The sequence below is a fragment of the Squalius cephalus genome, assembly GCF_949319135.1.
Source record: "Squalius cephalus genome assembly, chromosome: 9".
NCBI classification, from domain to species: Eukaryota; Metazoa; Chordata; class Actinopteri; order Cypriniformes; family Leuciscidae; genus Squalius; species Squalius cephalus.
This window is the reverse complement of record NC_137130.1, coordinates 32,945,264-32,967,295: the sequence shown is the minus strand read 5'-3', so window position 1 is coordinate 32,967,295 and position 22,032 is coordinate 32,945,264. Positions and strand designations below refer to the sequence as shown.

Here is a 22,032-nt window from a genome sequence, read left to right as displayed (position 1 = left end):
ACAACAAATTGGATATATGACACAACCAGATGGATCTACCTCAACTACAAACACTGTAAGAACAGATTATGGTTATTCTGATTATGAAAATCTGCAATTTAAAACGTTTGATTATACAGAGTATAAACCACAAGATATGCAAAATGATCTTGATCCAGATAACAATTTTTATACAAAAATACTGAACAGTTGTGAATACTTTACTGAAGACCATTTTGAGGCCCAAATGACTCTAAGAGATTCATTGTCCATTATACATTTCAACTGCAGGAGTCTTAATTCAAATTTTCCCAAGATCTTAGACTGTCTGGAACAAACAAAGAATAAATTCTCTGCAATAGCAATTTCAGAGACATGGCTTGGCTTTGAAGAGCAATCTTGCTTGTTCAAAATAGAAGGATACAATGCATTCTACAAAAGTAGAAATTGCCAAAAAGGCGGGGGAGTCGCATTGTATATTGATCAGAATCTGAGAAGTAAACTAGTCAGTAGTAAGTGTTTAATTCTGGACAACATTATGGAATGTGTTACAGTGGAAATTGAGATTGAAAAATCAAAAAATGCCATAATAAGCTGTGTGTATCGAAAACCAGGGTCTTGTATTGAAAAGTTTCAGGAAATAATGATTGATCTGTATGAGGATATAAGTAGTAAAATGGTCTTTGTCTGTGGAGATTTTAATATTGACCTGCTCAATCCTCAAAAACAAAACACTGTTACAGAATTTATTCATTCCATGTACAGTCTATGCTTGTATCCCTCCATAACAAGACCAACTCGAATAACAAAATCCAGTGCAACCCTGATTGACAACATATTCACTAATGTTCTAGAAAGTGAAATAATAAGTGGAGTTTTAATTACTGATATATCTGACCATCTACCAGTTTTTACAGTAATAAAGAGAGTTTTTAAATCAGTAAAAGAAAATAAAAAAATCATAGTAAAAAGGTTAAATTCTCAAGAGGCTATTTCCAGATTTAAGAATGAACTAATGGAACAAAGTTGGGATAATGTTCATGTAGATGATGTAAATACTGCATATGATGCATTTATCAAAATCTTTATTACTTTGTATGAAAAACACTGCCCTCTAGTTAATAAAGTTATGAACCATAGATTTACAGAAAAGCCCTGGTTTACGAGGGGAATTCAAAAAGCATGTAAGAGGAAGAATAAACTGTACAAAGACTTCTTGCGAAAGAAGACAAAAGAGGCAGAATGTACATACAAACAATATAAGAACAGATTAACTAGTATTATAAGATTAAGTAAAATTAATTATTATGGTGCTCTTTTGGAGAAGAATAAAAGTAACATAAAAAATACTTGGAGTGCTTTAAACAAACTAATCAAAAAGGGAAATCAAAATGCTGACATTCCAACTGAATTTCTAATAAACGATAGAACTTTGATTAATCAATCTGATGAAATCGCAAATCAGTTCAATCAATATTTCACTAATATTGGCCCTAAATTGGCTAAAGAAATAGTCAACACTAATCAAGTGGATGTTTTAAGCAAAATACCAACCACGGATAAAACTATATTTATTCAAGCTACTGATGAAAACGAAATAATTTCAGTTGTCAAAAACTGCAAGACTAAGATGTCAGCTGACTGGAATGGACTAGACATGTCAGTATTAAAATATATTATTGAATGTGTTGTAAAACCAATCGCTTACATTTTTAATCTTTCTTTACAATCAGGGGTATTTCCAGAAGGAATGAAGATTGCAAAAGTGATTCCTATTCATAAGACTGGTGATAAACAGAAATTTACTAATTATAGACCTATTTCCATTCTGTCACAGTTTTCCAAGATCCTGGAGAAGATATTCCATAAAAGATTATTCAGTTATGTAGATAAGCAAAATATTCTTTATGAACAGCAGTATGGTTTTAGACCTGATAGGACCACTACCTTAGCATTAGTGGACCTTGTAGAAAAAATATCATATGCTATAGCCAATAAACAATACGCTGTTGGTGTGTTCCTAGATCTAACCAAAGCTTTTGATACAGTGAATTATGAATTGCTACTTCAAAAACTGTACAGATATGGGATTAGAGGAGTGGCCTTTTCTTGGCTCCAGACTTATCTGAAGAACAGATCCCAGTATGTCCACACCAATGGCACTGATTCCCAGCTGCTGACAGTTACCTGCGGGCTGCCACAGGGGTCAGTGTTGGGTCCGTTTTTGTTTCTTATGTATATAAACGATCTTTGTTTAGTTTCAAAAACATCAAACCTTATTTTATTTGCTGATGACACCAGCATGCTTAGTTGTGGTAAAAATTTAGAAGCATTGATAGATATAGTAGAAAAACAATTATCATTGTTAAAGAAGTGGTTTGATTCTAATAAGTTAACCCTTAATTTAAATAAAACCAAATTTATAGTTTTCGGAAATCGTGCCATTAATGTGTGTATAAATTTAAGAATAAATGATACTGAGATAGAACGAGTGAATGAAATAAAATTTCTTGGAGTACTTTTACAAAATAAGCTTAGCTGGAAGCCACATATACACTACATCAGGGCAAAGCTATGTAAATCTCTTGCAATAATATCCAAAGTTAAAGAACTCTTAAATGAAAAAAATCTATATATTTTATACTGTTCCCTGGTTCTTCCGTACATGACCTATGGCCTAGAAGTTTGGGGAAACACTTACAAAACCAATCTTAATTCAATAAGTATCATTCAAAAAAGAGCATTGTGAATAAAGTGGATTACAGGGCCCATACAAATGAGCTCTTCATTAAACTAAAAGCACTAAAATTGAATGATTTGGTTGAGTTTAAAACAGCACAATTTATGTATAATATAAGCTAACAAGTCACCAGTGCATATCCAGGGATTGTTCCAAAAACGAGACTGCGTTTATAATTTCCGAAAGGAAGAAATGTTTCAAAAAACATATGTGAGAACGAGTGCAAAGCAGCATTGTTTCTTTTGTTGGGATTAATGTGTGGAGTGAGTTGGACCAAGAGCTAAAAAAACTGTAAAACCTTAATTCAATTTAAAATTCTTTTGAAGAAATCAATTATAAAAAAATACATTGAGAATGGATGCTAAGGATGTAAAATTAAGATGATTGTTTTTTTTCTTTTTTTTTTCTTCTTTGTGACGATCTAAAAAAAAAAAAATTGTATAACTGCATGTATAAGATATTGGCAGCTTTTACTGTTTAGGTTTTGTATACACTATGATAGGCGCAATAAGCTTTTGCTTCTGCCTATTCCATTTCAGACTTTATGTTGATTTATGTCATCATTTGTTAAATGTTTAAATGTCTGAATAAAAATCTGAAATCTGAAAAAAATCTGAAAAAATTACAAGGACATTCGCGGGCTTCATTGCACAAGATATGAGATACGCGCGGTCTGCGTAATGTTACTTTTGTAGTGCGCGGTCTCGCCCGCCGGTATTTTACTTACAAATGTCCTACGAAGGCATCATATGTCTTGGAATGCAGTTAGCTTATGTATTACAAATATGAAAATCACCGACAGAAGCTGCTTTCAATTTCAAATACTCGCACGGGCTTTGCGAAGAACGCTTGAGCATACGGCTGTGAGTGACTCCGTCTACTGGTTAGGCTAAATGTTCTTGCATCTCAAAATGCTTTTATGACGCGAAATTAATGTGACACAGTCAGTTATAGCTTGAGTTATTAAACAGACAAACCACATCTTATAATTTCAAAAGAGATGAAAACGTTCAGACAGCTTCTACTACCTACTCTTAAATACTGAAAGCACTCTTTGTTTATTGCTTGTAATATTCTTTTCCCCTCTTTGTTATTTGTTTTGAAGCTATATTTGTTAAAATTATTAACATGTAATTGTATTAATTTAGTTGTTTAATGTGTAATTATTATAAGTAGGCCTACTTATAATTATGTAATTAAATATTTTAAGTTTTATTAATAAGATCAATTAAAAAATTTTTTTTAGATCGGCTCATGAGGTGCCTAAAGATTCCCTTCCCTATTTTACAATGATTTATTGCTTGTTTTTGTTGAATAATAGAAAAGATAAAGAGCATATTAAAAATAATTGCATATTAAATCGCAATCGCAATATGGTAAAATTTAATCGCAATTAGATTATTTTCCAAAATCGTTCAGCCCTAGTCTACGCGCAGGTCCACCATCTGATCTGGATACGACCCGGATCCGACTGATTATTGTAAACCTTGGAATAAACAGAAAGACTAACATTAGCATGGATGCCATTCTTCTTATGATGTAACGAGTACATCGGGTGTTATAATAACTATTATATTAAAGGCTTACCGTGTATATAAATATAATCTAAAATAAATAAAAAATCTACAAAAAGGAATAGTTCACCCCAAAATTAACATTTGGCCAACATTAACCTCAAACCTGAACATACTGAAATATACTCTCAAACCTGAACATACTGGATTTGGTTACTGAACAAAACAATAAGATACACTTTGAATAATGGTAGCTCTTTTTCTATGCAATTACAACGCACAGGGACTGAGGCCATCAAAGAATGCACAATGAAAGTATGATTAAAGTCAATCTTCTGAAGTAATAGAATAGCTTTGTAAGACAAACAGACTGACATTTAAAGAGGCCATTTGATGCTATTTTAAAAGGTCATTCATTTGTTAATCGGGTGTACTAGAATAGTTAACATGCTGTAATGTTTAAAAAACAATTAGAGCATTTCAGAAAGAATGGAATAATGTACAGTATGTGAGAGAATAATGTGAGTTCTAGTTTCTACTAAGCCCCTTCTTCCAAAAAGCCCAGAGTGCTCTGATTGGCCAGCTGGCCCAGTGCGCTATGATTGGCCAAACACCTCAAGCGTGTGTCAGAAATGTAACTCCTCTTACCATAATCGCGAGTTTCAGCTTCCAAGGCTTCTAAAGCAAACGGTTAACAATGTTATCGGTTTTACCGTAACAGTTCGAGCCTGAGTCGGATTCTGAAAATGCAGCTAATCAAGCAGATCGATAGGAACCAACATGACAACAACACAATGGCCACATTGCTACGTCTCTCTCTCTGTCTGTCTGTCTCTCTCATGAACATTGAATGGACAGCTATAGGCAAGATGCCAAGATTTTTGTGAATAACAACTTAAATTATGATACTTTTATGGTAGGTACTTTTGCATCTTTTTGAACTTGAAAGCCCACTGTTTGGCCAACTGTTTTATCTTTATTCCTGAATTGAAAGATTGACTAACACAGGTGTTATTGAAATCACAAGTAAAATCATAAAGGAATAAATGCATAAATAGTAAGGAATTTCATTATTATTAACACAATTAATTCCCAGTTGATGAACCTGTTTGCAGGTGTTCTCATATACTGCTGATAAAGAGATCCGTACTGATGACCTGTGTCTGGATGCATCGCGGCTTAATGGACCTGTTGTTATGCTGAAGTGCCACCACATGAAAGGAAACCAGATGTTTGAATATGATGCAGAGGTACATATTACACCGAATATACCTCACACAACAACCACATCACTCTTGCACACTGAATCGAAGTCAATGGAACATAGAAATCAAATTATTCAAATGATTCCCTCATAAAAAAAGCAGTTTATTCAAGTTGTTAGTATAATTATGTATGACAAATAAGAGAGTATACGCTTAGTCTACCTTTTATGTAGAGATATACTTAATAAAATTTAGTATAGTAGTATATAAGGTATAGTATATAGTTAAGTATATAGTAAACCACATTTGGATTATACTGACAAGTATACATTAAATTCTAAGGATACTTGCCCTATACTTGTACTTAATCTTTTGATCGAGATAAGCTTAGGAAAAGTTTAATTTACACTAAGGGTGTACTCACACTAGGCAATCTAAACCGTGCCCGAGCACGTTTGACCCCCAAAGTCTGGTTCATTTGACTAGTGTGAACGCTCCATACCGTGCCGGGGTGCAGTTCACCTAAACGTCCCTGTCCCGCTTGGAAGAGGTGGGCCAGAGCACTGTTCAGTTGGGCTCAGGTGCAGTACGCAAGTACTGTGATTGTCAACCGTGCTGGAGCACTGAACATTTACTACTCTTGTGTGCTCTGCTGTCAGCATTACGACAGCAAACATCTTCTGTTACTACTTGGACAGTACACTTTTCAATTAATTTAATCACAGCATATTTAGGTTTATAACGGGTCTGGTTCTCACCTTTATTGACGAACAGGAAATGTAGTTTGCGAGTAAAGCTGCAGCTGCCTCCATAATGATCTTCTGATACTTGCAGTGCAATCAAGTGAAAATTGCTACATGGCATAAATGATAAATATATTGGTGTGATGCAGTGGAAAAGTCCCAGGACTATCAACAAGTTGTAAGTTTGAGCCTCACAAAGATCATACAGAGTAGGCTGAGACCCTAAAGCAGGGATGGGCAACTTCGGTCCTGGAGGGCCACTGTCCTACAGAGTTTAGCTTCAACCCTAATCAAACACACCTGAACAAGCTAATCAAGGTCCTCAGGATTACTAGAAAATTACAGGCAGGTGATTTTTTCAGGGTTGGAGCTAAACTCTGTAGGACAGTGGCCCTCCAGGACTGAAGTTGCCCATCCCTGCCCTAAAGGAATGCTCATCCAGAAATGAAAATTGTCATCTTTAATTTCAATTAAGCATAACTTTTCTTCTTCCCTTCTGCTATAGCTCAAAAATCTCATTCTCGCTTCTGCATATTCAAGCTTGCAGTGTATTAATTAGTCATATGACACATTCGTCGTTCACATGCCCACATATTTATGGAGAGAAAAAAATACATATAAATGAAAATGTTTTCTCATTTTTCCAGATTTAACATTGTTATTAGCCTGCTATCCACAACCATATCACATCAGACCTTCAACTAATTGAAAAATCTCTGCTTTTAACCACCAGATGGTGCTGCATATCATATTATTATCCACCTTGTGCACTCCTTTATTTTTGTAGTGTGTTCCTTGTCTGGAGCAGAACTGTGTATTTGAAATGCTGTGCACTTGCTGGCCCTGAAAATTATTGAAAGCTTATTGAAACTATTATTTGTGTGCATGTCTTAGTATGTTGGCAAATGGGAGTATGACTTTAAGGTAAGAAAAACTGTGTTTTGCTGCGTGTTGTTTCAGTATTCTGGTGGTGATGTTTGTGAACTAGACTCCCACTGTATTTGAGTCACATTATGAATGGTTTAGAAACACACTGGCATAGATTAATATACAGACATCTTTGTAAGCCTTTTTAGAGTGATGACATGGAGGAATATATTTGTTTACTATACAGCCCTATAACATCTCCTCTTAGCCTCCGTTGGCATTGATTTTCAGTGAATATTACATAATCAATATCTGAGAATCATTACAGCATTCTCAAGATATCAAGAAACACATATCACATACGCCACAGCTGAATAAAGAAAAAGTTGGAGATCTTTGATCTCATCGATACTTCTGGTAATATAACAGACACTTCTTTGTCAGGTGGGTCAATTCTGGTGCTTATATCAAAATAAATGAGTCATTTGATTAAAAAGAAGACATCACACTTGAGCCATAAGGGACGTTGGTGCTGAATCACAAAGGGGCGCAAGAAATCAGAAGCATCTAAAAATAGATCTCCATCCCCTTGGTGGCTTTGGATTTAATGTTGGACACAGACATGAATCCAGTGTTTAGTTTTCACCTCTAAGTTGCCTCTAATGCAGGGCATTGTATTTATTCCATCTCCTGGAGACTTGTGCTGCAGGACTTTAGTCATATAAATGATCAAATCAAAAAGAAAGATGATATTGACATCAATTCACATCCTAGAATTTGCCACCATTAAAGTGTGATTCAGTTTCCAATTTATCCATAGACTACTTGATACTTGGCAACCAGAGAGACAGACATTTGCTTTAAAAATAGCTCTCGGGTTTTTGTCACTGCATGTGGAAATTGATGATTTTGGTTTACCGAGATGTCATGTGCTCAGTTTCTGGCACTGTTTCCAATTAGCTATTAAAAATAGCTGTTTTAGAAGGAAAAGAGCCGTTAACTCAGCATTGCTAAGTCAGCCCCATTACAGTTGATTTATGTCATTACGAGACAACAGCAAATACAAACTACACACCCACACTTATTTCCTGACTTTCCAGTCCTACATTTGCATTTCAACATCTGACCTTTTCCCATGACTCCTATTAGTTTGTGCCCTTGTTTAGAATGTTTGTGTGTAATATGTAAGGGATAATGTAGAGCGAGGCGGTTGTTATAGCGAATACAAGGGGTTGTATTCGCTATAACAACCGCCTCGCTCTACATTATCCCGCTTATTACATGTCTACCTACCAAATAAATCAATAATTTGACACAAAATATTGATTTAAAAAGGAGTTTATTGATTTAAAAATGATTGCATTGCTTCCGCTAAAGAAAATAGTCCGTTCCGTCTCTATGGTTAGAATCCTGCGTCCATAGCAACGCTGTTTTTCATGGCAGCAGTGTGTTATACTTCGCAGCGGTCTGTTATCAAGAAATAACAGACCGCATTCTACATTAGAATTCAACCATTATATATATATACTGTATACAGTAGGGTCTGGGTCCACATTGAAAATATGGAATTCAACGGCTAATTTAAACAAATAAAGTTTAAAATAAAGTTTTTTTTATAATGTTTTTTTTTTTTTTTAAGTTGCATAGTTGTAAAATTAATACAAATTCATTCAGACACTGTACTATTTATAGATCACTAATCAAATAAGCAAATTAGTGCCATTAATCATGTGAACGTTCTACAATATGCCAGATTTTGCTCTTTGAAATATTCTAAAGTAAATATTCTAAATGAATAACCTGGAAAATCAGGTTTTGTCCATGTCAGTTCAAGTACTGCTGTCATTAAAGCAAATACATTCTGAAATGCATTCACATTTTCAATTAATTTATAATGTTTTTTATTATTATAACAATAGTAGAATATAATTTGTGGTCTCAGTCTCTTTTTATTTCTTTTTCGGACGGTAAATTGCATGTTAATTGCAATTCAATAAAAGTTATATGCAATTATCTGTAAATTTTAAGTGCATCTTTTTATTTAATATTAACAGTCATTTAAATTGTAAGAGACTGGGCCATGTTTTGAGCTCTTTTTTCACCAGTACCCATACCTGGTTTATTGTCATGTTACATGGGAACCATCAGAAACGCACCTTCCTCCACATCATCACCCAGTCGTGTCTAACCATCAGTCGGCTGGAGGATGGAACGTACGGGCCAACGGTGGAGTACTGTGATGATAGTCCCCTTCAGACCTGGACCCTCCGCAACTTCACCCGACAGGAGGTCTTTAAGAAGCTCTACTACAGTCCAACTGATTACTTTCTGTAATTACCAGAGCGTCCTGTTGATGGCAGGTCAGTACTGAATGAGTCAGCAACCCAATCCAAAACCAGACCTTCGTTCCGCATGGTGTCATTTTGGCCACATGCACATAGTTGTTGAAATATTAGGCATATCTGTCTTGCATATGATTCTGGATTTAGTTTGAGTGTTATTTTATTTTGTCTGTCTAGGGTTTTTGAGCTTTGGATATGTAATGATGCCATGTATGGACTGTGCATTGGATATTCTCAAGATATTGTACCGTTTAAATTAATTTGAAAAGGTTACTTCTGAACTTTTGGAGATCATGATGGGGGATGTGTCCCAGTCGATATTCAAATTAATGGTCGGCAAACATGGCTTTGAACAGTGTATGATTCCTAGTTAGTTATCAGTAGTTAGTTACAGCATTGCAGTAACCAATCTCCAATCAGCTAGACAAGCAGCTGTGGTTGCCAGAAATTTACTGAAAAAATATGCAAGCAACATTTTTGGTATTACGAATAGTATTTAAATTTACTGTAAAAAATGTTGGTATCAAACTTTATTTTGATGGTCCACTTAGAAATAGTTTATTATTTTGTCATTAATGAATAACTACACAGGAACAAATGAGTAACACAATATTAACATTCTTATAACTGCTATTAACTAATAAGAAACTCTGATTAACAAATTAGTAAGTAATAGCACTCAGTTGAATATGGTAGTTCACTATTAGCTATAATCAATAACTGCTATTTATTCCATAACTCCCAGAGGACTACTAAGAACTACTATATGCAGGTTCATATTTAATGTGATTAATGCATATATATGTATAATTACTTCTAATGTAAAGATCATGGTAACCAATTAGTAATGACTCGAGTATTACCAAATTCCTCAGAAGGAATTACTTATTATTACTTATCAGCTTTTGAGATTTTTGTAAGATTTTTGATAGTAATTGCTTCTGATGGATTTGGTAACATTTTGAGTCATTACTAGTGGGTTACCATGATCTTCACTTTAGATTACTGATCAAAATGGCCAGTAATTCCTTTAGAATGACACTTGAGTCATTACTATCCAATACTTTACAAAAACCTCAAAAGCTTACAATGACTTTTATGTCATTACAGGGAGTTTTTCACTTTAGAATACTGTTCCAAATAATTAGTAGGCCAATTACTTCTGAAAGATTTGGTAATACTTGAGTCATTACTACATTTACGCAGAATCAGGGTTATTGTAGTTAACTAAAACCATAAATATTTCAAATATTTGAAATTAATATTAACTGAAATAAAATAAAAGGTAACACTTTATTTCGATAGTCCACTTTAGACATTCTTCTTCTAACTATAAGTAACTTTGCAGCTACATGTCAACTAACTGTCACTAGAGGATTAGTAGACTGTCTGCTTAAAGGAGAACTCCGGTCAATTTTAACATTGAGCTCATTTTTTTGTACATTTGGAGTGCTGTCAATACAGAGAACAACGACAAAAATCGGTGTTGCCTACACCGAGTTATTCTATTTTTAAAATTTGCACCCTGTTGACTTCAATGGGGCAAGTACTAAACCTGCTTTTAGCCTCTTAACATCCTTGATGTGTCATAACAAGTGCACAGAAAATGTGAGTGATTCCTTCTGAGTGAACACGAGTGAGTCTGACTGCAGTAGATGTGAAAGAAATGTATTAAAATGATGTTATTTAAGCCAGCGCAAATACCTTTGTTTACATCCTGTTTTTCGGTTGAAGTCCAAAGTAGTCGATTGCAGAGTTCACACGCATAGGTTTAATACCTATGATCACGCGCGTGAACTCGGCAATCGACTACTTTGGACTTCAACCGAAAAACAGGATGTAAACAGGTATTTGCGCTGGCTTAAATAACATCATTTTTATACATATCTTTCACATCTACTGCAGTCAGACTCACTCGTGTTCACTCAGAAGGAATCACTCACATTTTCTGTGCACTTGTAATGACACATCAAGGATGTTAAGAGGCTAAAAGCAGGTTTAGTACTTGCCCCATTGAAGTCAACAGGGTGCAAATGTTAAAAATAGAATAACTCGGTGTAGGCAACACCGATTTTTGTCGTTGTTCTCTGTATTGACAGCACTCCAAATGTACAAAAAAATGAGCTCAATGTTAAAATTGACCGGAGTTCTCCTTTAATATTTGCTAACACTTTATTTTGTTGGTCCCCCAACAGACATTTTACTGACTATAAGTAACTTGGCAACTACAAGTCAACTTGTTCTCCTAACCCGAACCCTAACACCTAACCCTAACCTAACAGTCTACTACAGTCTACTAATACTCTAATGAGAGTTAGTTGACTTGTAGTTGAAAAGTTACTTATAGTTAGTAGAATGTCTAAAGTTGACTATCGAAATAAAGTGTAACCAAATAGAATATAAAAAAGCTTTTCACCTATAGTCGCCAAAACAACATTTCTCGTTTTCGTTTAATTTGGTTCATTTAGTTTGCTTAATTTAATTTAGTTCAATCAATTCGGCATGAAACGCAAGTTGCGATTTTCTTTTCTTCCCTAATGTGAGATATCCAAGAAATGGTTTCTTGAACGAAAAAAATAATGTAGGGCAGGACTTGATTTTGTCAATCGGGAATTGATTGGATTGTTGGATCATTATGGTTTGCTATTGGTGGATCTCATGTGAGTGACAGATTGTCCTGCCCGTGCATGGTAAACACATTATCAGAAGAGAAGAGAAGAGAAGAGAAGAGAAGAGAAGAGAAGAGAAGAGAAGAGAAGAGAAGAGAAGAGAAGAGAAGAGAAGAGAAGAGAAGTCTCTGCACGAGGGAGAGGACGTTATTTTGATTACATAAAACGAGGGCACAAAATAATAATAATAATAATGATGCATGGATAACTAATTTATATTATATAGCTATATTCCATAAACAAGACTTTAACTTGATAAACTTAACAAAAAATATGAATATTTTAAGACAAAACACACAACAAAATTATAAAAATACAACAAAAATAAATATAAATGAAAACTCAAAATATTAATTTTATTTAAAAAATAATGTTATTTTTTATTTGAAAGTTCTTGTACATTTTAGAGTAAAATATGTTGTAGTTAAATATATATATAAAAAAATATGCTGTTAATCAGTAATAAGTCATGGGAAAATGCATAGAACACAAATCATAATTGTTCATTTTAATTTGTGATTTTTTTTTTTTTTTGGTTTTAGTGAGTATTTATTGAATGTGAGGCCTTTTTTGATCTTAAATTGGTTTACAGAGCTCAGGCTGTGCTGTGAGTCTACATTCAAGGCAGGTTTCCATGCGTTTAGGAGCAATTACTGCTGACCTTTTGAGGGAAATGCGAGGGGACAGCAACTCAAAGACACACAAATGAAATAACAGACATCACAGGAGCAGCTGGATATATACGGCTATGTCAACGACCTTCAGAGCACCTCTGTGCCAAATTAAATTTTATTTAAAATTTTATTTTATAACATAAATATTTTATGTTGAAATGGAAATGTACTGACAGCCAGCATGGCCACCTATTCCAGCTACTATTTAGCATCAGATCAGAGAAGGCGGTTTTATTTAAGCTTGATTATATGTTCGTGGTGGACTGAAATGGGCCTGTCTTTGTTTACAAGCTCTTTTGAAGTGATCTCATTGTGAAAGGTTTCTTTCATGGCCCTGGCTTGCATTAACACGCTCTCACGGTCACACGGCAGCTGCGCTCAGCACAAAAAGAATGAGGTTTTTTATTATTATTTTATTTATTGTCTAAACCCTGAATTTGAATGGCCACTCAGCATTTTTAATCTGCATTTTTGTTCAGCATATGTTCGGCCACCAACGCTTCATCAATGCTTGTGTCTTTGTGAATGCTTTTTTCACTCATAGGTTTTTCTTTTCATCATTAATTTGTCTTCTAACTGGTGCATATGAATGACAGCAGTACTATATGATTTTACACACTGCAAAGACTTTATTTTATGGCTTTAAAAGCTGAAGTCTTCCAAAGCTGAATGTCTTCCAAAGGATACAGCATTTAACTTTTATTCTTTTGAATTCCTTAATGCATATTCAATTTACAGAGTGGACACCATATATATCACACATTCATGATTATATAAATATATTATACCACCATTGGTTATGTCTACAAATCAATAAAAATAAAATAAAATAAAAAATTGAATTCATATAATATAATGACTTGGTATCTACACTAATCTTTTATAATGAACATGTTGTCACATTTCTGCAATAGTATTTTATATTTTAATTTATATTGTTTATATATTTTTATAATTGTATATGTATAATAATTATAATATGTATAATGTATAATAATATAAAATTTAGAGATTTTAAAAAACGTTTCGTTCAAAGGATGACAAAAACATTTCTTAAAAGAACTTTTTTTTTTTTCTTTGAATTTGATTTTGTGGGCAAGAACATTTAAAATATTTTAGTATTGTGTGGTCAAGTCAAGTCATATATAGCGCTTTATACGATACAGATAGTTTCAAAGCAGCTTTACAGTGATAACAGGAAAATGATGCATTTCAGCTGAAGTCAAATCAGTGTTGATTCAGTTCCGTTATAAAGATCATCAATTATTAATTTAGTTCATTTCATCTATAAAGCAGTTCTGCAGATAACAGTGATGTCATCGTCCAGCTCAGTTCAGTTCTCATACAGCAGTGTCTGTACAGACAGATAAATAATATTAAGTGTCCCCAACTAGTGTACTTTCCCACGTGTTGTCAGTTACCAACATGAAGAAAGCCATTTTGTTGTCATATGTTTTATCATTTTATTATATATGTCATGGCAATGTAGTTTCACATGTTGCATTAGTATAAGCCCATGAAATCATTCTTAAAGGGACACTAAGTGGGAATTTCTCCCATCTAGTGATGAAACTGTATTTTGCATTCAAACGAATAATGCTCTCCAGCGCCTCACTTTTCCAAATGCGCGTTGCATCTACGGTTGCCGTTATGTTCCAAAAAGCTATGACAGAATGTCTTATAAGTAAGGAATAATTGACGACAGGCCGTTGAATTATTAGAAAAATAATGCACACCCGAGGTGGTAATGCGGTCACGACGCGAAGCGGAGTGGCCGTTCACCTCGGGTGTGCATTATTTTTCTAATAATTCAACGGCCTGAAGTCAATTATTCCGCTTATACTACAGTTACCACACCTCGAAACATTGTTCAGATTATGTATTTCAAGACGTTTGTAAAGTTTTTGTCATTAAAACGCTCTTGTATGTAGGACTAATTTCTTACGCATCTAGTCCAATGCCTCCGTTGCCAATTCCAAAACGTCATTTTAGAGTTAGTAACGGAGGTTTGAGCCACTGATAGCAGACTAATGCTGGGACACACGACTAGCTGACACATTCTCTGACTGTTTTCATTGCAGCAGATTTTAAACACCGACTTTGAACACAGACTGAACGCGCTGAGCGCGCGTTTGGGCATTATCAGTCATAAGTATCAAATTGCATTCATAACCGGCCTTAAAGTGTGTCCCCGGCTTTATGCAGTTATTAATGCAGTTATTAGAGAGAGATGTTGCAATAATGAGACAGAAAAGCATGTGCGTCAGTATTATTAGCCTATTTATTTATTAATTTAATTCGTTTTAATTAATTCGGTCATTCTTTTTTTTTTTTTTTTTTTTTTTTTTCATTGACAGATGACAGTAGACTATAGCCAAATAAATAAGAAACAACAAAGCCCTTTTAACAAGTGGGCCTATAAATAATTATTTATTTATTATTATCTGCAATAAAAATCCGTACTGCAGGACTATCCATTTATTTAGCCTATATTCAGTTTAGTTTTCTATTGATTATAATATAGACAGGACTATATACTTTATTTATTAAAATTAAACTGCATGTTTCTATTGATTGTGAAGCTAGACATTGAAAATTGCAGATCAAGCGCATGGGGCTAAATGCTTTTTATTGTTATGAATTGTATCCTATTTTCCGTTATTACCGTTAACTACGCGAAGTGATATGGAACTGTAATGCGGTCAAGACCTGCCTGGAACTACTTTAGCCGTGCGTTTCCCTGAAAATAATGCACACCTTAGAACGTTCGTCAACCAATCAGATTCAAGCATTCAACGGCCCTGTAGTATAATAGCACTTTGAGTTTTCCTTTGGGTGAACAGGTTTGTTATTTAAAACAAACTGAAACTTGAATCAACGAAAAAAAGAATGTTACAGTATAAATTACTGACTGTGGAAAACATTAACTATGGTAGTTAGTAGTAATGCCGCCTTTATTCGTTATATTTTTGAAGTACGTGCATTGTTAGATATCATCATCATCAGAGCCTTCTCTTGTCAGGCTTCCAGGTGGATGAAGTAGGAGGCAAACTCGAAGATGAAGTATTCCAAGGTTTTAATTCTCAAATATAACAGATACACAAAAAACAGGGAGCGTGTGCTCAGAACAGGAACCTAACATTAAACATTGACCGAAACAGAAGACTGAAAGACAAGAACTTAAATACACAGATGACAACGAGTGAAGACAGGTGACGGTGATGAAGAACAATGACTAATAACTAAACACAGGTGACAGAGATGATGATGAAGACCAGGTGCAGGTGATGATGACTGGGAACTCTGGGAAGTGTAGTGCAGACAGGACGATGACAGACGGTGAATGTGACATTACTCCCCCCTCCCTGTAGGCGCGTCCTCGCGCCGTAGAAAGACCAAAGGGGTGGGAGGGTGGGCGCCCTGGAGGCTGACGGGGAAGACAAGGCAAGGGAGACAAGGCAGGAAGCCTCCAGGGCGGAGCAGACTGTGGGTGTGGTCACGGTGGAGCAGGCTGTGGGCGTGGCCAGGACGGTGATGTCCCCTCAGGCGACCACGGCAGTGAGGACCCTTCGGGTGGCCATGGCGGTGCGGACCCGTCGGGTGGCCAAAGCGGTGCGGACCCTTCGGGTGGCCAGGGCGGTGATGTCCCCTCAGGCGACCACGGCAGTGAGGACCCTTCGGGTGGCCATGGCGGAGAAGACCCTTCAGGTGGCCATGGTGGAGAAGACCCTTCAGGTGGCCACGGCGGTGAAGACCCTTCGGGCGGCCACGGCGGTGAGGACCCGTCGGGCGGCCACGGCGGTGAGGACCCTTTGGGCGGCCACGGCGGTGAGGACCCTTCGGGCGGCCATGGCGGTGAGGACCCTTCGGGCGGCCATGGCGGTGAGTACCCTTCGGGCGGCCGTGGTCCCTCGAGTGGCCAGGATGGAGGCCTTTGGCCCCCCCCCCAAAAAAATACTTGGGGAAAGTCCCGGGTACCAGAGAAGGATGGTTATAAACAGTCTCTGACCGGGCTGATGGGGACCGTGAAGAGTGCTCGGTGCTGGGCAGATCCAGCGATGAGGGCTTTGTGCTGGGCAGATCCAGTGATGAGGGCTTTGTGCTGGGCAGATCCAGCGACGAAGAGGGCTCTGAGCTGGGCAGATCCAGCGACGAAGAGGGCTCTGAGCTGGGCAGGACCAGCGGCGAAGAAGGCTCTGAGCTGGGCAGGACCAGCGGCGAAGAAGGCTCTGAGCTGGGCAGGACCAGCGGCGAAGAAGGCTCTGAGCTGGGCAGGACCAGCGGCGAAGAAGGCTCTGAGCTGGGCAGGACCAGCGGCGAAGAAGGCTCTGAGCTGGACGGAACCAGCGGCGAAGGGAGCTTCAAGGTCGGCGGAATAAAAGAAAACAAAAGCTCTGCGGGCATGACGCTGTCTGTCACAGGCGCAGCGGGCATAACGCTCAGTCTCAGGGGCGGCGGGCATGACGCATACTGCCTTGGCTTCGGCAGATCTGGCGTGAAGTGCAGGCTCGGATGGACTGGCGTGAAGTGCAGGCTCGGCTGGACTGGCGTGAAGTGCAGGCTCGGCTGGACTGGCGTGAAGTGCAGGCTCGGCTGGACTGGCGTGAAGTGCTGGGTTGGGTGACATTCCGGACCGGGGCGCAACACTCTCCAGACACCGGATCACAGTCTCTTTCCAGGATAGTCCAGTGGTGTCTGGGAGGTTGAGGGGACGATGGAAAGTGGCCCCGATCAGGAATAGTGTCTTGAGGGTTTCGTCCTCCAACGAGCTTGTGAGGGCGAGCTGAAAAAACTTCCGGGAGAAATCCAGGATGTCGTGGTTCTCCTGGGCCACAAGGATGAAATTGAGGTGTTCATCCATTTTGTTTTTTGGTCGGTCAATCTGTCAGGCTTCCGGGTGGATGAAGTAGGAGGCAAACTCGAAGATGAAGTATTCCAAGGTTTTAATTCTCAAATATAACAGATACACAAAAAACAGGGAGCATGTGCTCAGAACAGGAACCTAACATTAAACATTGACCGACACAGAAGACTGAAAGACAGGAACTTAAATACACAGATGACAACGAGTGAAGACAGGTGACGGTGATGAAGAACAATGACTAATAACTAAACACAGGTGACAGAGATGATGATGAAGACCAGGTGCAGGTGATGATGACTGGGAACTCTGGGAAGTGTAGTGCAGACAGGACGATGACAGACGGTGAATGTGACATCTCTAACGTTACTTTACTCAATAGCTGCTATTCATCAAAGAGCCTGTTTAACTTACTATGAATAGAATAGATAAATAGAACTATAAATGTTATACTGTCTATATAATAAAGTTCACAACAAAGCAATGAAAAATAAGCTTGTAATTAAGACCGTAACATTGACTTACCTGACGAGAAGAAAGCAGGCAACTTCAGCATCTCTTTTGAAAGCTTTCTCCTGCATTAGCTATCCCGACATTAACCCTTGTTTTTGTAATCTCCGGTCACGTTTCCTTTTACGGTCTATTTTGGACTTTTACGACAACGAGGACTCCTTATCCTGTGACTCATATGTATGTATGAATGAACGGTGTATAAATAACCGTACAGTGCAGCCTTTTAAACTTGCCGCGGCAGTGACAAGCGCCTCTCTCTGCTCTGCTCCTCCGCTTCTGTTGACTTCAGTCACGTGACGCTGGCTCTGAACGAAACGCGTTGTGGAAACGCGTTGGCCTAGTACTTTTTGTCCCTCTCTGCTATTATAGTTTTTCAAGATGGCGGAACTACAAGCCTCCGTGGACTTACCCGTCCAATGTATATAAAGATAATAAATTCTGCGTTTACGAGGATTAGTCTGATCATTGGCATAGGTATTTGTACACCATTGAGGGCATATTTATGAATAAAAATATTGATTTTAGATAATAAAATACCTAAAAAGCTACATATTGTCCCTTTAAAAAATAAAATAAAAAATTATTAGAGCTTTGAAAAAAATCTCTTAAGATGCCACTGCTGTTGAAAACGGCATGGAAGTGTTTTGTATTTATTTTTATTTCTCGGCCCTACATATGTGCATTTTAAGGTGTTTGTAGGCCAAAAAAAAAAAAAAAAGGATAACAATAGCTTTAAAAGCATGTCAGTGGGCAGTAGCATAAATTATTTGTCAAGCAGATAACAGATTCTTAAAAATGAGAATGTTTAAATGTCGCAATGAATGATCCACACAACAAAATGAAAATGCAGAATGTTTCTGCTTATTGTTGACAATACACAATCACATATGCCAAACAGGAATGGCCTTAAATGAGAAATCTTTCAAGGATTATTTTGCATAGATGTAACATTTCAATCAAACACCAGGGCATTCTTTTTGTATCCAGAGGCAAATGAGCAATTTATATTAGCATTAAAGATTGGTTTCAGCAACTTGTTTCTTTCCTGAGTTAATCAATGTTTTTGTCACTAATCAGTTCAATTAAAGTTCAATTGTTCACTCACAAAGACAGTCACTTGTCGCCACCTACTGGCTAAGTCGTGCAAACACAGACAAGCGGAGTGATACAAACGGTGGAAAGGTTGATACTGGTCCCTATATTAAAATAATATTAAATATCATTATATTATTCTTCATTCAGTTCTATGCAGCAGAATCGGATTTAACAGATTCATTTTTTGACCAATTGTCCAAATAAAGTATAGTCCTACAAAGCTATTATTACCAGAGCATTTGAGCAGATAGAAGGGAGAGGATAGAATTTATTAGATAGAATTTTACCAGTGTTGCCCAGCACGGCTATACACACCATGTTACAGCACAGTAGTGCTATTGCAAACAGAAACAAGCCTAGAGAAATTTCATGTCGGCAAGTTTTTTAGCGGACTTTGCCAGTGAGCATGAGCTACTGAGCAGAGCACGCAACACCCCCACACGGAGGTTGCAGCGGAATATTGAGCACAGCGCGCACACACACACAGCGGAACACGCTTCGAAGTTGTGCATCTTCGGAAGCGGAGCAGCTTGCTAAGTCACAAAACATGCTGAGCCAGAGTGAAACCAGATCGCCGAACACGGAGGGGCCTAAAACCCTAAAATGCAATTTGCGGCAGAACATTTTCGGCAGCCTAAATTTTGGTGCATCCCTAGTTTTAAGACAATCATATGCTCTTGCGGGCCTTATACAATAAAGTGGCGGGCCGGAATAGGCCCACGAGCCTTGAGTTTGACACGTGTTATAGAGGAATGCTGTATATTTTATGTTATATGTAAAATAGGCATCAATTTGAATGAGTGTTATTGACTTCAGTGAGGACGGAAGCATCATTTTGAGCTCACAGCTGATGCCGTCAGTCAGCGATGATGTCTGTGTCCGTCGCTGCTCAGATGCACACAGATAAAAGCATCTCACCTAGAGATCTCTGTAACCCCCCACACACTGAAACTATCTGCCATTGAGAACCACACAAGCTATGGGTGCCATTGTAGCAAAAAAAATAAAAAAATAAATCTAATGTAATGGCTCCTTATAATACTGCTTATTATTTCCCTCACCTCCGTCCATTTATCCACCCCTCTGTGACAAAGGTTGCTCTCAGACATGCAGCATTAACACATTTCCAAACATTTGTCCTTTTGTTACTATACAGTCTATATGGTTAATTCTCAGTAAATAGTGTAAATTGTGCCTGAAATTTTCATTGTTTATTATCAGTATTATTATTATATTTTTCTGGGTCCGTATCTCAATAGATATTGGGCGACTATCATATAGGGAGATGTGTCAGATTATAGTGGTCAATAAGTGGTGTTTTTAGGGGTTGATTATTAAACTGTTTCACTCAATCCTAAGTATGTGCATGGAGTCTTGCAATGGTTATGTATCATTACAAGCCTAAACCCTAACCAATGATACATTATTTCAGGCCTGGTTGCATTGAAAATAACATGGTTGAAGTTTGGTGCAAAAATGTCTAATTGTGAGGGTTCTGTCACTTCTGTCTAGTCTATTTCTTGGTTTTGTGACAGAGCCCAGACACTCCTGTTTTGTCTTGTCTGTGTGTCTTGTTTCATGTGCTTTCATGTCATGTTTTGTCTTGTGCTGTGTTGCATGCAGCTTGTGTTTTTCACTGGCTGCGTGCTTTCATGTTGTCATGTTTTGTGTGAACACTTGGCTTATGAGTGTTCTCATTGGCTGCGTGTTCATGTCTCGTTTTGTGTTAGCACATGGCTTGTGATTTGTTTTACTGGCCATGTGCTTGTGTTTTAGTCATGTTCAGTATGAGCACATGGCTTGTCATGTATGTTTCCTTGTGCTATGTGCTCTCCTGTCGACTGTCTAACCCTGCCCATCTTGTTACCTTATTATTGGTTAATTTTCCCCACCTGCCTTCCCTCATTACCCTCTTTTGTTTGCTTCCCTATTTATTCTCCTTGTGTTTGCAGTCCTGTGCTGGTATGTTGTCTAAGGTACTCTCATGTTTCCTGCCAAGTCCAGTTCTTGTAAAGGCTTGCTGCCTGTCTTGTTTCCCCCATGGGGTAGTTTTTGTAGCTATATGTGGTCAAAAAATGATGCCAAACCATTATTTTAATCCATGCAAAGTATTGCATTAATACTGGAAGTATCTGGATATAGTAAATCACTGTGTGATTATTTTTTTTAATATATATATATATATATATATATATATATATATATTTTTTTTTTTATCAGATGTTTTTTTTTTAAATTTATAAGTTGCCATTCATTTTTTTCCACGTTGATTTATGGCAGCAAAAAAAAAAAAAACACTCAAAAGAACTTGTGACATTTATAACTCCCTGGGATTGTCTTGGTCAGATGATAAATATCTAGTTTCAGACAAGAAACTTAAGAGGTCTGCATGGCTGATTGGCCTCTGCTGATCCTGCAGCCAATGAGATTGCTTGCTCAACATTTAAATAGTCTGGTTCAGTGTTTGCTGTGAGCTGGTCCTGCAACAGGCTATCAGAGTTTCTCTGAAATCCTTCAGCTCCACCTAGATATTTTATATGATTTATGTGCAGTGTCTATTTATGCTGTAGCAGCATAACTTACATGTTCACAGCAGTGTGTCTGTGTATCTATTAGCAATAGAAAGTCCAAATAAGTCAGTACCAGTTGTTCTAATCCATCTCATATAGTTTAATTAACCAGATTTTTAGATCTACATTAGTGTATGTATAACAAAAGTGGAACATTTGTTTGGTTTTGTTTTTGTCTTTTAATTTGAATGCTTAGCAAGCCACTGCAGCAGTGAAAAAAAAAAAAAAAACAGTAGATTGGATCTGTGTGCAGATTTCTG

The 22,032-nt window shown here is 37.2% G+C and overlaps 1 protein-coding gene across 4 annotated transcripts in view; it reads left to right on the top strand.

The window, feature by feature from the left end:
• The window catches only part of galnt13 (polypeptide N-acetylgalactosaminyltransferase 13), a 122,376-nt gene that overhangs the window by 81,211 nt on the left and 19,133 nt on the right, over positions 1-22,032 (top strand). For 2 of the 4 annotated variants that reach the window (XM_079880247.1, XM_079880250.1), the window contains 3 exons: positions 5,349-5,483; positions 7,076-7,105; positions 9,197-9,408. In XM_079880247.1, the coding sequence (XP_079736373.1) occupies positions 5,349-5,483; positions 7,076-7,105; positions 9,197-9,382 (351 nt within the window). In that variant the 3' untranslated portion in view covers positions 9,383-9,408. The remainder of the gene's footprint in view (positions 1-5,348; positions 5,484-7,075; positions 7,106-9,196; positions 9,409-22,032) is intronic. The other 2 variants (XM_079880248.1, XM_079880249.1) reach the window with 2 other exon arrangements.